Below are 17,437 nucleotides of genomic sequence, written 5' to 3'. Positions count from 1 at the left end.
GATGGAGGAGGACAAGCCAGGGTGGATGAGGGGCACAAGAGGCCCTTGAGAAGGGAGGAATGTGGAGGAGAAAATACACTGGAGTAAGTTTTTTGAGTTGTTTTTTTGTTGAGGTTTTTTTCCTTACTATATGGGGGGGCCACCAACCAAAAAAAAACCCCAAAACCAACAAACAATCCACTGCTGCAGAACTGTGTAGTTTTATTTTAGGGTAGAATTTACGGGTAAAAATATACTACTCTTGTGAGATGAGGAAGCTCTAAGGAAATTTCTTTCTCTGCAAGGTCTGTTCTTACCAACAAGAATTACTATCGTACTTTTGTTTCTGTCTATTTATAGATAGACTGATATTGCCACAGAATGTTAGCCCACTGAACAATGAGTTGCTGGAAGGTGTTTTAAGTATCTTTTAATTCTGTTTTAGACATAGTTATGTTGCTTTGCAGTTGAAGAAGAAACTTAAGAGAGAATTTCTTAGAAAATTATGGAACAGGAGGACTTTGAATCTGCCTCGGTAGTGAATATTTCAATACTTCAGTGACTTTAGTAATGACCTTAGCTGCTAAAAAGATGATTTTATAGCAAAGTGAAAACCCCTTATACACTTTTGTTAATAATTCACTGTTAAATACTAGTGTCAGACTTGAGCACTAATAAGATTTAGCAGCATAGAGGTACAAGTCAGGCCAGCTAAGATATAATTCCTTTGTTTCTGAAAGTCAAAGTCATATCTCTGAGGGTCATTAGGTGTGTTTGTAAAAAGATAGAACAGGAAGAAAATTTAAAACATCATAAAACAGTGATCCCAGTGTACTTCTAAAGCCATAAAATGTATATCCCATCTAGGTGTAGAGTTGCTTCCGTTCCATCCTGGAATGAGGAAAGTAAATAATTTTAATGTGGCCTATGATTTATATTGCAACTTATGTGCTTAAAACTTACCTAGTTTATGTGCAGCTTAGTGTGTTACTCTTTCAGTACATTAGAGAGAGATGATCTATGACCAAATACCCTACCTGTCCCTCAGCTGACATTCAAAAATTAAAAAAATCCACTCTTGCACCATAGTTGTGTATTTAATAATTCCATCTTTTGGAATCAAGTAGTTTAAAATGTGGTGGAAAAGATGCTCTGACTAACCATTCTTGTAGGCTTATATTATTTTTTTAAAATCAAACAATATTCTACAAGCACAAGTATACATTGCTTTGGAAAGCAGAGTGGAAGTCAAGACCATGTTGTATGTAAACCAGTTGTTTATGTGTAATAAGTTTTAATATGTTTATGGTAGTGTTACCTGTGCTAGATGTTCTTCTTCCACACCATGAAAACATAGTTAATTGAACATGAATGGGCACAAACTTGAACATAAGAAGTTCCATCTAAACATGAGGAGGAACTTCTTCACTTTGAGGGTGGCGGAACACTAGAACAGGCTGCCCAGAGAGGTGGTGGATTCTGCATCTTGAGACATTCAGAACCCGCCTGGACACATTCCTGTGCAACCTGTTCTAGGTGGACCTGCTCTGGCAGGTGGGTTGGACTAGATGATCTCCAGAGGTCCCTTCCAACCCTATATCATTCTGTGATTCTGTGAAATCCATGAAAAAAAATTAGCTGTGTCATGCAAAAGGATTATTTACTATTTATGCTTTGGAGCTAATATTTTCTGCATTTAATAGAAAAAAGCAAAACTGTGTATAGATACAGATATCACATGGCAGTGACATAAAAAAAGGGTGGGAGTAGCTATTTCATGCTCTGAAGGTAGCTCACTCACTCTCATTTGGTATGTTTGCCTGTTGAAACAGCCACTGAGCCGTAGCCACAGGATGCAGCATCTGCTCCTGTTATTCTGCTCTGTCCTTTCTCAGTGAATAAACCAGAACATTAGCACGACAGGGCCAGGCTTCTGGGGCGTCTGTTGGCAGGAGAGGCAGACCAAAGTGCTGGGTAATTCTGCACTGTTCTCAGTTGTCTCTTACACAGGGCACTGTAGAGGAGAGAGCAATAATCTACCAAAAGTAGTTGCTGTCTTTTTTTTGTAGAATTTCTGTCTCTCGTTCTATAGATAACTCTTCCCCTCCTTGAGAAAAATGCTGGTTAGGTGTCAAAAGGTAAAAGTCTTTAAAGTTGGCATCTCCAGCAGGGTTCACTGACGCTGTAGCTGTTTCTGCTCCACCAAAATGCACTTGTGTTGTGCAGAGCTGAGGCACCTCTGGCTCTTTTTGGAAAGGTTTCAATATGTATTATAAAATAGAGGGTTAAAAGAAACAGCAGAGCCCCAGTGGGCATTAGACACGTTAAGTGCCAGAGTTGAATCAAACAGCCGCAGTTTGATGCTGCGATTTGAAAGCAAAGCAGCCATGACATCATTTTTATTAACTGCCACAAGTTTACTGCAAGCGATGTGTCCCTTGATTCAATATTAGCAGAAGAAGGAAAATTTTGTTGAGGAAAAAGGATTTTGACATTTCTTTTTTATATGAACGGGGAAAATTATTCTTTTTCCGAAGTGTTGTTATAAATTGTTTTGTTTAAGTATTCCTCTTAGTAAATTGGCAATATCATTGCTACCAAAGTACAGAGCTAACAGTAGTAGAACCACTGAATAAATAATAAAATTGGTGTTGAAGTAAATAACCTCACCCATGATGAGGACTGTAATTGAGTCACGGCAGAACTTATAACTACTGATTGATTTGCAACATTTGATTTGCCAAAGGGAAAGCACCAGTCAGTCTGAGAATAATAAATGGTAGTTGCGGTGCATGAAAACGTTAATGAATGCAGTAATGATGATCATGTTATGAGACTCATATGTGCATTTTAATTCGTGCCTTCCATTTAGAGATCTGTGAGGTTTGGGTTTTCTCATTCTAGCAATAGCTGCTATCAAAGTCAAGGGCCAAAGCAATTGAGTGGCTCAGTTAAAGAGGCTCTGGGAGTCCTATGTTACGCAAACTGGCCTATCAGCATAACTTAACATATTTGAATAAATCATTTTCTAAATTAAGATAACTTTGGCCAGACAGCATCAGATCTGGTTTGGTTGATGCTCAGATTTATTTTCAATTTTCTCTAATACTTTTCATTTTACTGCTGCTCACTGACATCAGAGAGTGAAGTAGAGCACTTGAAAAATGTTTTTTCGATAATTGCTAAATGCGCAAACCTTATTACCTCACTAAAAAAATGGCATCTGTACTTTGCAGTGTTTAGATACAGTGTGGGTGGACAGACTGGCCCTGCCCATCACTGCCTTTTGTCTGGAACTCTTTCCCAGCACTAGTACAGAGAGTCTTTCAGTGCGAAACACTTCAGCTTTGTCTCTTCACGGGCTAAACCGAGGTCCCCGGTTTCCAACAGTGGTAATCTTGTAGATTTTTGTGGTCATAAAATTATGAGATTTTTGATAGATGTATTTAAAAGGCATTAAAAAGCAATATGGAGAGAAGACATAGTTTGTAGAGGTATGAAAACCAAATAAATCCAAATCTACGTTCTTTCGCTCTCCAACAAACTAATCTTCACCAAGCCTATTTCTTCCCTCTGTTCTGAAACTCAACTGAAAATAACATTTCCTTTTGCAGTGGTACCTTTAAGTCCTGGGTGGAAAAATTGGAGGTTTTTCTTTCTGTGTCTTTGTGTTTATAATTTTAAGTATTTTTTTTAGTTTTATGTGTAAAGGAAAAAAATAAAAAAGCAAGGTGACACTATCACGTGGAGAGGGAGATAATCAAAATGCAACCTTTTCATGGTGGTGAATGGGGTTTCCTCTTTTTCCTGTCATTTACAAACTGCTCTGCTTTGCATCTACTTCACAGCATTTGGGGGTGAGAGGGGTGTTTCCAATCTTTATTGTGGTGTGGCACTTTGCCGTGCAAAGAGTTAAATGGTGCATGAAATGACCTGTCACACTGTATTATGTGCCACAGTATTATATACACAGAGGAATGCTTAAAAAAAAAAAAAAGGCAGAAAAACCAATTCCTGAAGCCCCACTTTTGGGGTTTTTTTTTAAGAGAAACATTTGGTGTGTGTATATATATATTTCTGCATAATTTATTCTAGCTAAGTCACAGGAGCCCATCAACTACCAAAATAGAAAGCAGGGATATGCTGGATAGTATATCCCTCATTAATTCATTAGGGAAGGCGGCGGTGGAGATTCGGTGCCTCTGATACAGCTTTCCTGCAGGGAACAACAAAACCAAACTTCTGCATCTCATATTGGAAATAGCTTATGAACTATTTCCTGAAGGGCTCCAAGTAGCTTCATTACTGGGGGAGAACTTAGGAACGTGTTTATGAAGCTTCGCAAAATGATTAGAGAACCACATTTCTTACTATAGCATAATATTCTCAAGTTCGTACTGCATAGTTTCACCTGATTTTGCCTGCAGTTAATAGTGCTTTGTGGAAGCTCAGGTTGAAACAAGAATTCTGCAGTGTAAAGTCTTGTCTCGTGATTCCCGTATCCTTCTTTTCGCTACAAATACCTGTTAGCCCTTTCACGAGGATATGGACACGAATCTTCCTTCGGGCATGGGGCCTAAGTCCAAGTGCAAGTTTAGGCCTTACAGTTTTAATAGAAAATAGTCACTTTAACTGGGAGTTATTTTCTTTCTTTTTTTTTTTTTCTTCCTCTGTATTCAGAGTATGGTCAGGAATACAGCAGATTATTTTTATTTTTTTGGTCCTCAGCTGCAGAATTTGCTCCCTATTAAAGCCAGGTAGAAAATCTCCCTAGCCAGGTAGAAAATCTGTTTTGTTTTAAAAAAAAGAGAGCCGGAGAACCACACAGTCCTCTCTGAGTGTTTGAGGTGATACAATGAGAATAATTAGTTGACGGCCAGAACTCAAAGTGAAATTCAGGGTGTGGGAGCTAACCCCCAAAGGAAGCAAAAATAAAGCTGTTGAACTAAACTCTCTTACTTTTGGCACTTGCCAATTCAAGCAGTTTGTGCAATGTGTTGTAGATGGCAGCTGGGTCACAGCTTTGCTTGTGGGCATTTCTGAGGTGGGTTAATGGGCTTCACCCTGGTGCTCTGCCTGGCGTGAGGGCAGCAAGGGGCCCAAATGTGCATGTAAAAGAGCTCTGCCGTGTCACGTATGGAGTTTTCTCCTCCTGTGATAGTCCCCGTGCGAGCTGTGGTAGGCACGTCTGCTCCACTCGCTCTCATTCATCGCTCTAGGAACAATCTGGAGACCTGCACAGTTTTGTATTAGGTGCAGTGGTGCAACAGAGAAGAAAATCTCTACCGTTTCCATGGCAACTTGTGCATCGGACCCTGGCTGGAGTGAGGCAGAAGGATGCTGTCGCTCCCTGCAGTCGGTGACTTCAGTAAAAGCTTGTCAAACAGAAGCACATGCTCTCGTGCCCCCTGTCCCAGCCCCTCATGGTTAATGACGTAAGGGGACTGTGGTGAATGTATTATCATAAGCACAGCTCTAGACTTCCAACTATAACTTTATTCCTTCATATTTCAACCCATGCTGTTGCTTTGTTTTGGTTCAGTTTTCTATCTGCAGATAGTTGTTGTGGAGCCCTTCAGGATTATCCGTTCAAATCTTGCCGAGGGTGGGACGGTCAGCAGTAGTTAGCACTAGGTGACTGGTGACCTGCGTAAGACGGTCTGGGAGGCCCAGTGCCATCACACTGGCTGACAGGTACCCACAGCCCAGATGCTGTCAGCACCAGTGGCTCCCTCGGCAGCACTGTTCAGGGGACAGAGGGACTGAACTTCTTCCTTTTTTCCTCCAGCGCAGATTGCACACTGAGAAACAGATGATTCCACCCTGCGGTTTTCCTGGCTGAAACGATCTGTGCACTTCTGTGTGTATTTGTGCGTTGGTTTGTGTATGTGTTTGCATAGTCCACGAGTCACACAAAAAGCACCCCTATTCAACACATACTGTATGGCAGTAATGATATAATTTCTTTCAGTGAAATGTGACTTGCTTCACACCTCAGTGATAATTCTACGGCCATTTGGTTTCCATTGGAGTGCTTTATTTAAAATTCACATCATCTTCGCTGGATATTTATGATACTTTCCTACAGTCATAAAAAGCTTAACGCTTCTGCTTACGGAGCAAAGTAAATATTTGATCTAATTTGCAGCTACCCTGAGATGGTTTCTAATTAGAGCGGCTGAGCTGTAAATGGTGTAAGATCTCTCAAGCTGATTACATGCATGTATGTGACATCTTTACCATAACTGTAGAAAGGAAGGGGGGAAAAAATGCACCACTCCATTTGCAAGAAACTTTTGTTATGCTGTAAAATGCAAGAGTCCCAAGATTTGCTACTGTAATTACAGTTGGACAATCGGTAGAGAAGTTCACTTTCAGTATTTTACACAGCTTTCTAACATGCCAAAATAGCCTCCCCTTTTAAGCAATTATAGCTCATGTAGAATTTGAGCTCATCGGGAGTTGTCTGTCAAAATGTTTTTAATGAAAAACTGAGTTTGCATAACACTGACACATTGATGTCTTTTGCTTCTAACTGTTGACACTGATGGGCTAAAAAGCTTGATTTTGGGGAGGGAGAAAATTGCATTAGTTCAGCTCATTTGAAGAATCTGTTTGCTGAATTAATTTGTTAAGCTTTGTTTTTTCTTCTGAATATTAAACCCTGTTTCCCAACTGTGTATATGTATACTGCCTGGGGGGAATAGTCCAGCTCCCGTTTTCTGTGACTATGTTTTCTTACACCGCAGCCGGTCCGAGCCAGGGGCACAGTGTGGAGCTGGGGGTGTAGGCTGTGTCACGGCTGGCATGGGCTGCTCAAAAAGCTGCTGCCTGGTTCTCCCTGGACTCTGGTGCTGCACCTCAGGAGCTAAATTAGAAGCGTCACAGTTTTTTCCCTAAGCGTCGTTTTGATTAATTCAGTTGATGTGATGAAGCCTGTGATAATTTGCTGAGTAGACACTCGCTTTGTGAAGCTCTAGTTCCGTTAGCAGCAGTGTAGGGGTAGTCATGACCCAGTGCCTTGGTGGCTGTTGATTCACTGGTACCCTCCCACTCTACTCACAATGGAGATATATAAATGCTAAAGCACCTTACCAGTCTCAAGGTGAGATTATTAGCTCTGTTTCACCTTTCCAGTAAACATCTGAAGAACGTAATTGTTATTTTCTTTCTTCCCTGGAACACACTCGAGCGTGAGGGAGCTGTGTGGGATATTCTGCCTTTGTCTGAAATGAGCTCTGAAATTTAAAAAGAAGCAGAGATAAAAGCTCCGTGGGGAAGAGGACAAGTTCCATCAGCGCCCCTGCCCTCAGCAGTTGTCAGAAATTAGTCATGTGGGAAGCAGCCAAATGGCCCTGCCGGCTGACGCATCCGTGCTCTGCCACACTTCGGTTTTGCTGCCGTTGTGTTGGGATTGTGAAAGGTTGTCGGAGACGGGGAGCACATCTTTCATAGTCGTGTAGCATCCACTATCCTAGGCGCTCCCAGTCTTTTTCTGAAATCTTTAAATTAAGTTTCACTGCCCCTGTGTGATTCAGTACTATCTCCGTTATACGGGAGAGGAGACTTGGACAGAGACAGATGAAGGTGTTTGCTGAAGGTCACACAACAGTTCTCTGGCAGTGCTGCTCTGCTGCTCTCCAGCGCTGTCTTGGAGACAAGGTTGTCCTTTCTCCCTCGAGGATGCCAAAGGGAAGTGTATTAGCCTTCCCCCCCCCGCCCCCCCCCAGCCTCCTGTTCCTGTGTTTGAGCAGAGTGAAATTATCTGGACTGGTGAAGCAAGTTGGCTTCAGACTTCTTGTCAAATTAACTTTCCTTGTCTGTGCGTGCGTGGGGTGGCGTGGCAGGAGTCAGCAGGTACAGACAGCAGAGGCACACTGGTGGGGTCAGAGGCGCTCCTGGGACCTGTAGGGGTTGGCAACATGAGAAATGGTCTATTTTAAATTTGTATTTCAGTCAAGAGTAAAAGATCAAATGTATTTATAATTGTTGCCATCGTGCTAGCTGACAACAGACTCATGCTTTCCTCCATGTGTCATCCGGCTCCACCAATACTCGTGATAGCTCTCATCTGCCGGGGCAAGGAGGGTATTTGGCATTGCACAGAGCTGTCTATCCAGCCCTGTACGGTTAATGTGGGCACTGATGAGTGATGCTCAGAGACTCGCCAGCCACAGGTTAGCTGGTGACAGGAATCCCCAAGAGCAGGCTACCTGCTGTGAGTAATCAGGCAGGAACCTGGTGCGTACTGAAATATTCAGAAATAGGCAGCAGGAATAGCAGCCTATTCAGAAATAGGCTGCAGGGTCCGAGGGACTATGCGTGGCTAACTCGGAGGCTAGAATATGAGAACGGCGCCGTTTCCCTCACTAGCTCACAAAAATGAGCTGGCAAAATGGGACCGTGGTGTCTTCTGAGATCATTACGTGGTAATCACTCAGTCGCAATTATGCACATTTGTCTGGGCAGCACCAGTAAGCTGCTGGTGGTGTCCAGGCATGGGGTCGTGGGAGCTGTTAGCTTACCTTTTTCATGTGTTGCTTGCTCTTCCCTCAGCGTGTCGCCTCCAGGGTCAGCCCTGACAGTGAGCAGGGTGGTCCCAGGGCTCAGTGAGGCTGGGCACGCTGACGGGCTGCGATCTGGGTGCCCGCTCCATTTTGGTGCTGGCAGAAAGAGAAGTGACTGCAAAGTCGAAAGTTGTTTTCCCCCTCGTAATGTAACGCTAGGGATGTTGTGTGGCACTGACCCAAAGTTGCCAGGCTGTGATAGTTAAGCTTATCGTTGTATTATGACTTATTGCATTTGTTGATGTGTTATAATAAATATTTCGTTGTCCTCTGCCTCACAAAAGGGACTTCTCATCTTCCAGCGATAGATATCTCAGCTCTGATGGAAATTCAGTGTCTTCTACTTCATGCCTTCATCCTCCTTAGGCCAGCAAAAGTGCTAATAGTGGAAAAGGAGGTCTAATGAATACTAGCAATCCCATGTATGCATTAAATCCCCAACACGTTCTGTGCAATGGAGTATGTTGGTAAACTCTCATAAACTACCTGCTGTAGATTCCTCTCTCCACTGATAATGAACCAAAAGCCCTTTTCAATACATTGAAAGTGGGGTAATGTGAAATAAAATCATTCTGGACAAATGTAGGGAGCAGAGTTGTCAGCAAACAGTTGGAAGGGAAAGGCAGATCTGGTTTGTTAGGCATACGTTACAGCATGTAGCTAACAGTGACAGCAGATGCATAAATTGCTCTGGCTTTCTCAGGGAGATATTGACCCAGAATCCATGCGGAGTAACAGTTCCCTTTATTGATGCAAAATCAGACCAGATTGAAATAGCAGTGACCTCCATAATAGAAAAAAACCCAAACCACCGTTGCCTGTTCTTCCCATGACTTTTGTTTGCAGTAGTTCCCTGAAGCTTGTTCATTTAGGAGTGATAAATATGAGGAATGCTTAGTTTTACTAGTTCCTTCCTCCTAGCTGAATGAAATGAACTATCCAAGGACTCTTATTCCCCATGTGCCAAACAGGGAAACCTAAAGGATATTTAATGACATGCAGAAACTGAAGGGAGAATCATTAGCAGTGAAGCATCCAGCTAACTCTCTTAAAAGTTAAGATGAAAACCTTCAATGAAAGTGACCTTCACACTTGATGTTCCCTCTTTTGCTTTTCTCCATGCTTGAAGCTCTAGTAATGACTTTTTTCCCCACTTTGTCACTCTATCACTTTTTATGAAAGATTTCCATAGCTAGGCAGGAATTTAGATCCAGGGTGGTAGCATCTACAAATGTTGGGTGCATGCAAAATACAAAGGCCTTACATAAGGTCAGTTCTTCTCTTTGTAGTGGACTGAACAAAAACTTGACATAGGTTGCTAAATATAGTTTTTAATATTTTATTTCAAACTTGATTATAACTTAAAGTATAAAATGATCATCAGATGTTTCTTTGAGTAGCCTATGCTGCCCTCTTTGACCAGTGCAGAAATTTGCTGGAGAGCACAGGAAAGCATGTTGGGAATGGAAAGACTATGCACAAGCAGAGGCTGTAAACCCATGGGCTCTTGGGCAGCAGACTGCAAATGCTGGCGTGCTGTAGGAGGGTGACGTATGTAGTCATGTCTGGGTCAGATGAGAGGACAGGGAAGGAAGGAGATGTGACATCAGAATAGAAAGTAAAGGAGAGAAGAAACATTCAAGGCTCAGAAGTAAGGAGAGCAGAAGGTGCCATTAGTCAGGCTGGAAGAGAAGAGGAAGAAGGAGCCTTTTGGGAAGGAGTTAGCTCTAGGGCAGTTTCTTTTATTTTGATTTAAAATTGCAGTAGGCTTTTATAATTGTGACTGAAACCCAAATTAATGGCCCCACTTGAGACACCAGTGCCTGCTTGATTGCTTGAAATGGGGATAGTTTAGGTAAAAACAATATATTTTGCTTTTAAGATAATTAAGGGTTTATTTTGATTGAAATGGAACTTTTCTAGGGGTGATAATGACGTAAACCATGTCTGGTGTTCCTTTAGTTTACAGTGAGCAAAAGAGTAAGAAGTTTGAAACGATTATTTTAGCTTGTTTTTCATTTTGAACTTAATACTGAACAATTTTACCAAAAACGATGCTTGCGGTTTTTAAAGCTCGCAAGTGTTCCTGGAGACATAGGACTTAAAATGTGTTCCAGAGTCTTTTCTTCCTAATATGCATGGAAAAATCCCTCTCTGATGCCAGCTGCCAGCACATACAGATGAAGACATATAACTAGTTGGTCACGGAGAGGCTTTTTCATTGCCTTGATGAAGTAGTTCTTAGTCTGGCTGACCTTGTTGGTCAGCAGGCAACCGAGCTGTCCCATCCCCCTGGCAGGTCTGGTGTCAGAGTGCTGTAGCCTCGTAGGTCTGGCAAATGATGGGCTCATCTTCTCAACAATGCTGTTGGGCTTCTCTCAATGCCACGGGGTGCTGTGAAATGCTTCTTGTCCAGCCTGAGAGGAGCAGTTACTCCTCCAGGTATCCTCGGACTGGAAGAAACTGTTTTGATCAGCAAAGAAGCTTGCATAAAGTTCAGGTGGAAGGGGAAAAGGTGGTATTAATTTTTATAGTGTTTGGATTGGGTGAAAAGTAGTATTATTCTATCAAAAATTAACTGTAGGTATCCAACCCTCACATAATCTATTAAATATCCTGGGATATTTTCATCCTTGTGACTTCATTCCCACTGAGAATTTGTTCAGGGCATGTGTTAACTTAAAAATAATATACAAACAAGGTGTGAACAGTTCAGTTAAGTGATACCCTGAGGTTAAAAACACAGTGATCAAATTCAGTGTCTGAAGTTGGCAGGGAGATTATCTTATCGCCTAGGGAAGACTTTAAATTAAACTTGTTTTGAAATGTAGGTGTTAAGTGTGTGAAAGAAACTCACGCATCTAAACGAAGCAGGTTTTCCAAAGTTGAAGAGAGCTGGTTGAGCTCTTGGGCTGCCTTTAGGAGAGAGAGGGACTGCGCTCCCACCATGTAACCTGTCTGCTGAGGTTGTGCCTGGTAGCATCTGTGAGGAGAAAATCTTTAGGTAAAATCAGAGCTGTGCTCCCTGTCTGGATGCCATCGGCCTGGGCCCCCTGGCACCAGCAGCGGGCAGGGCTGTGCTGTTGACTGCTTGAACTAACAGAGCCAACAACTTCATGTTTATTTTTGTTGGGCTTCTGAGACCTTATTAACTTGAAGGGAGTTTTTGGAGATACTGAATTTCTGCACTGTGCGTATGTTCAGCTTTTTGTTTTCCCTGATGTTGCCATCTTCAAGTAAATGCAGGGGGAGTAGCCTCAAAAGGAGCAAAAATTCTTTCCTGTTTTAGAATAAATGGGAGGAGGATTAAGCTCCTTCCCCCAATAATCAGATCCTCTGATTGCCATGGCTTTTGAAGTGTATTTTCCTCTATGTGATGGATTATGTATGTGCTCATGAAGTAAAAGTTGGTGGTGAAAATTTAATGAGTTTTTCTCTATGATCATTTTATTTTTGGTTGTTTACTTCATACAATAACGATGGACACATACCATCCCTGCCTACAGCAGGAGACAGGGCAAATCGTCCTGCAGTTGTTCTGTCTCATGCTCTTCTCAAGCCGTAGGCTGTTGGTGACTGTCTGAGACCCTTTGGCAAATGAAAGCCCTCCCAAGGTCACAGTATCAAGGATTAAAATGAATGTGGGAGAAGAGGGGAAAATGGACTGGATGGGAAGCTCCTTAAGCTGGCTGTAGTATAGACTCTAACCCAGTTTACTTGTGGACTAAACAACATCTTTCTGTCACCCCTGGTCAGCAAAAAAAGCACAGCTGCAGTTGGATTTTCAGTATCCGACCACCATCTTCCAAGCTGGTCTATGTTGTCTCGTGGTTTCCAGTCTCAGGGTTTAAATTTGGGAGGCAGTAGTGGCATCTGTGTTTGTGCAGTAATACACATGGTATATTTGAAGCCCATCCTACCAGCAGAGCCCCAAAGTACTCACAGTGTATAAACGGTACAGTCACCGTTTTGCATAAACCACTAAGTCTTTCCTTCCTTTTGACAGATTGAAGACATCATTACAAGAATGCAGGATGACAAAACAGGTGGAGTTCCCATCCGCACTGTCAAGAGCTTTCTGTCCAAAATCCCCAGCGTCGTCACCGGTAAGGACCCCACTTAGTGGGGAAGAGAACATGAGCTGGTACTCACTGGCTCTAAGGAAACACGCCACTAAAGCCACAAAAAAGTAGGGAAAAAAAAATGCTCTCCTCTGCTTATTTTTTCTGCACGTCGTTATTAGGAGGTGAAGTATTGAACCAAGAATTCTTAATTCTTTTTAAGTAAGCAAGCATTTATATTTCTTTGGGGTGAGTTATTAAAAAATGCTACATAGCTTTTGTGGCTATCACAGTATCACCAGTCAGAGTCATTCCCTATGATGGGGGGTAAGACCATCTTAAGGAAGAGCTCAGAAAAAAAACCTGAAACTTTTTTCTCACACGTACCCAGATACTCTTACCGGACTTGGATCACAAGTAGAGGACTGTGAAATACCTTTTAAGCATGTGTGCTGCTTTATTAAAGCTATATGTACAAAAGCGCAGATGGTGCAGAGACTGGGAGTCAAAGTACGAAACTGTTCCTACATGTTTTTCCAGACAAAATATCTTCCAGTGCAACAAAGAACTTTGCTGTTGATAGATGATGAGTTTATTCAGGATGATGTAAATTGCTTGGAGGATTTGTACTTGGGTTTCTGGTACCTGTTTCCACTAACTTGATAGCAGTATTCATTACGGTGGCACAAGACTACTGTTTTCCCTCTCTCCACCAGAAGACCATTGTCCAGTATGAGACACCCAGTTATTCCTGTGACTTATTATGATGTTGTGTATTTCTGTAAAGTAAATACAATTTTCTCTGTCCTGCAGAGTCTCTTTCCAAATCAGACCAGATACATGCACTGATGAGTCTGTTTAGGGAAGTTTCCCCTCCTGTTCTGAAAATTTAAGAGCTTTGTTCTCTGTGGCAGTGGCTTTGCTGCAGTAAAATTCAGATAATCACTAAAAATGTAAAAGTTGTGTTGTTGCATATAGACAGCACACCAATAACTGAGAGAAGACTGGCAGTTCAAAGGGACCTTTCTTGCTCTTGGGGTCTTTATACTGTTGTAAAATAATGGGGAAATGTCTCTTGTCAACAGGGGTGCTGGCAATGCAGCTGGTGTCAAGCCATTGCAAAGGGGGTTCCCTGCAGTGAAGCATATCTGAGCTGAAACACTTCAGAAATATCTTTACTGTGAGAATGGTTGGATTGAGCAGAGTTTGAGGTTGTGTTGATTGATTCAGGAGTGTGATTTGATATTCTTGTAACAGAAAAAAAATGTCCAACAAGCTACAGGAACGGAATACAAATCTTCAGGGTTCTTGGGGATAGGCAAGGAATATGGAAATTGGAATTAAGTTTTTACTTAAATGAGGCTTAGTCCAGTTAATCCTTTTTTATTGAGCAACAGGCTCTTCTGTCTGAAATTGATTTCAGGGCGGTGAGTCAGTGTAACTGGCAGTTGCAGGATTAGGGTTTTACAGTGGAAAAGAAACATGAATCTAGAATGACATGTGAAAATTGTGTTACTAAATTGCAGGTTATGGCTGGATCAGTTATGAGCTAACTGTTCTTGAAGGTTCCTGGGGAAAATAACCGTTTATCTGATTTGAAAACTCATTCCATAAGCTCACCTCTGCAATACACAGGCTGGGTGTCTTAAGATCGACTCTGCTAAAACAGGTTTCCGATATTCCTGTTAATATTCATTGCACTTATTAAGCAATTGATCTGGTCATGAAGCAACCACCTGTTACTCAAAAGAAAGAGGAGACGGGAGACCTCCCAGCATCTTTAAACTGATTATGCTTATCCTCAAGTGCCACCCTGGTTGGCAGCTCCCTGGTGCGATGGAAACTGCCCCCTTGCACTCTGCTGTTCTGGAACAGCAGCTGCAATTACATCACCTTGAAACGGCTGTTTTTTCACAGCACAGGGAGTAGTAAAAAGATGAAGATAAAATAAGAACAAAATCTCCCTCCAATGCTCACAGAAAATTCTCAGATTTGGAGGGGAATAAGCTCAGTATCGTTCCCTTCAGGCGAAGGGATTTGAAGGCAGCTCCCTTGTGATGCACCGGGCAGTGCATGAAGCATCCGAGTTTGAAAAGTCTGGGGAAAATAATGGCTCGTCTGAGAGCCCGAACTTTTCTCCACTTCTCATTTCACCTTTCAGATGCGTAGACCAAAACCAAAAGAAATTCGTATGTGATTTCAGTACTTGTGATAGATGGGTAAAGAGCTGGAGCACTCAAAGAGGCAGGAGCCCCTATGTTTGAACAGAAGCTGAGGTCATTGGGTTTGTTCAGTCTGGAGAAGGGAAGGCCAAAGGGAGTGAGGGGCTGTAGGGAAGACAGGGTCAGACCTTTTCTCAAAAGCCCATGGTGGATGCACAAAAGACAATGTACACAAGTTGCAGGAAAAGAAATCCCAGCTAGATCTAGGAAGAAAGTTGTTTATAGTCAGAGCAGCTGAGGATGGGCCCGGTGGCCTGGAGAGGCTGTGGAACCAGCGCTTTGGAGCTGTTCAGAAACCCCTGAGCCCAGCGGAACTAAGCTGTCTGACCTAACTCTGCATTTGGCCTTGCTTTGCATGGAGGTTGGAGTTGATGATCTCCAGAGAATTGTTCCAACTTGAATTATTCTTATGATCATTGGATATTCACTTCTAGTGCTTGTATAATTCCACTCAGTGTCATGAACACAAGAGAAGAGCTTGTATTTTCAAAAACTTTGGACCCCCTCTTGGGAAGAGCTTAATTTCCAGACTCTGGCATTCTCACACACTTTTTATTTCTACCTGAAAAAAAGGAACAGCAACACTGAGATGTGATTTACTTGGCAGGCTCACAGTGACTGTGATTAACAGGGGTTTATTTTTGCTTGACACTTCTATTGTAATTGCTTCTCACAGGAGAAAATGTAAAATCTTAAAGAAAAAGAAACATTGCAGCAGTGCCTTGGTGCTCTAAACAGGCAGCTCTGTTTATAATACAGCAAAGTGGGTGTTTGATTTAAAGTTTGGATACCAGGGAATGAACCGCTCATCTCTGTTTTGTTTTCATCTCTCCTGATGTCTAAATTGTGAATGAGGCACTGTGTAATACAAGGAGAACAAGCCTCAGGGAGTTATCATTAATGGTCCTGTCTCAACAACAGGAATCTGGGAAAAGGATGAAAAACCCTCTTTTAAATGTATGATGAGTCCATGTGGGGATGCTGTGCCAAAGGCACATTTTAATCTGCATTAGAAGTAGATTTGTGTATCCTCTTCCCTGGCTTTTGGCTCAAAGTAGGTCAGTCAAAGGAGGACACATCACACCATTATCTTCTTGGTTAAGTCTTCGCTTTTATGGGCAAGACACAGAGAATTAAAGATGAAACCAGTCTGTGTGGCATCTGTTTGCACAGTTCTGACTTTGTCTAATGTTAAGTTTAGAGTATGGAATGAAAAACTGAGGGCAGGTATTGAGTAGTGCTGTGATCCGTGCCCAGACTAGGTTGGCAGCCAATGCACATGGTGGCAGTTGCTGCCAATGGAGTTAAACATTTCTCTCTTAGCGAGGAAACAATTTCCTTAGTAATGATTTTGTTTCTGTAAATGAATTGGCAATTCTCTATTTTCCCAGTCATCAGACTGCTGTAAGAACATCCTATTATACTAATCAGCAGCAAAATTGGCTTTCTAATCTTCTTTTTGATTTCCATACAAGCGTATCTTAAAACTAACCTCCTGTTTAGTAGGAGGACCAAATGCATGTACTTTCTTCTCCCACTGATTTGGACTTGGCCCTATGAGGTTGTAGAGAGGTCTCTTCTCCCAAGTAACAAGCGATAGGACAAGAGGAAATAGCTTCATGTTGTGCCAGGGGAGGTTTAGATTGGATATTAGGAAAAATTTGTACACTGTAAGGGTTATTAAGCATTGGAACAGGCTGCCCAGGGAAGTGGTTGAGTCACCATCCCTGGAGGTATTTAAAAGACATGTAGATGTAGTGCTTAGTGATGTGGTTTAGTGATGGTTTTTGTCAGCATTAGGTTGATGGCTGGACTAGATGATCTGTAAGGTCCCTTCCAACCTAAGTGATTCTATTAATATTATAAAAAATTCAGAAAAGTCAGAAAGAAGTCAGTGCTGTAACAGTTGAGCTTTCCAGTGCAAAAAGCCTCCTTTGTGCTCCCCAGTCTGCCCCCCAAACCCCAAGCTTTCTCCTGGTCCTGTCTTTGCTACTGCAACCCAAAGGAGACGTGCAGTCTACAAGTCTTGCTCCATTCTGCCCTCCTCCCAAGAGGTTTTGATGCAGCTTCTTGGCAGGGGGGGTTGGACTACATGATAATCTGAAGTCCCCTTCCAACCCCTGCCATTTTGTGATTCTTTCTGACCCATAACCTTCAAGCAGGCCTGTCTCCACAGCTCCATTTTGAGTGATGCCTCCTCTTTCCAGCAGCTGTCCCCTAGCTGGTACCTTGCTCGTGTGCTGCTCCTGACCCTTACCCCAACGCTTGCTTGTCGTCTTGCTCTGCTCCCAAAGCTGCCTGTGTGGCTGTGAATGGGTTGGGGCGTGATGTCCCAACTGTACCAGCTTGGGTTAAGCACTGCCATGCAAGCTTCGTGCGTACAGCCCTGCCAGTGCATTTCACTCCTGACCTGCCATGACTGTCTTAAGTCCCAGGTGTCCCCGAGCAAAAAGTGGCAGCATTGCTGAAATGTGCCAGATGGCCTGTCGTTACTCGAGACTCATGATCTAAACCAAGTTTAAACTGCCATGTGTCTCTGTCTGAAGAAGCCAGCATGTGTCTTGGCAAATGCCTACGGAGTTGTCCCAGAACACATCAGAATGTCACT

The 17,437-nt window shown here is 42.5% G+C and overlaps 1 protein-coding gene across 1 annotated transcript in view; it reads left to right on the top strand.

Annotated features, from left to right (window-relative positions):
* Positions 1–17,437, top strand: part of RGS6 (regulator of G protein signaling 6) — a 278,796-nt gene that overhangs the window by 160,221 nt on the left and 101,138 nt on the right. The window contains exon 3 of the mRNA XM_074149708.1: positions 12,553–12,652. Within this exon, the coding sequence (XP_074005809.1) occupies positions 12,553–12,652 (100 nt within the window). The remainder of the gene's footprint in view (positions 1–12,552; positions 12,653–17,437) is intronic.

The sequence above is a fragment of the Numenius arquata genome, chromosome 6 (genome assembly GCF_964106895.1).
Source record: "Numenius arquata chromosome 6, bNumArq3.hap1.1, whole genome shotgun sequence".
NCBI classification, from domain to species: domain Eukaryota; kingdom Metazoa; phylum Chordata; class Aves; order Charadriiformes; family Scolopacidae; genus Numenius; species Numenius arquata.
This window is presented reverse-complemented; position numbering and strand designations above follow the sequence as displayed.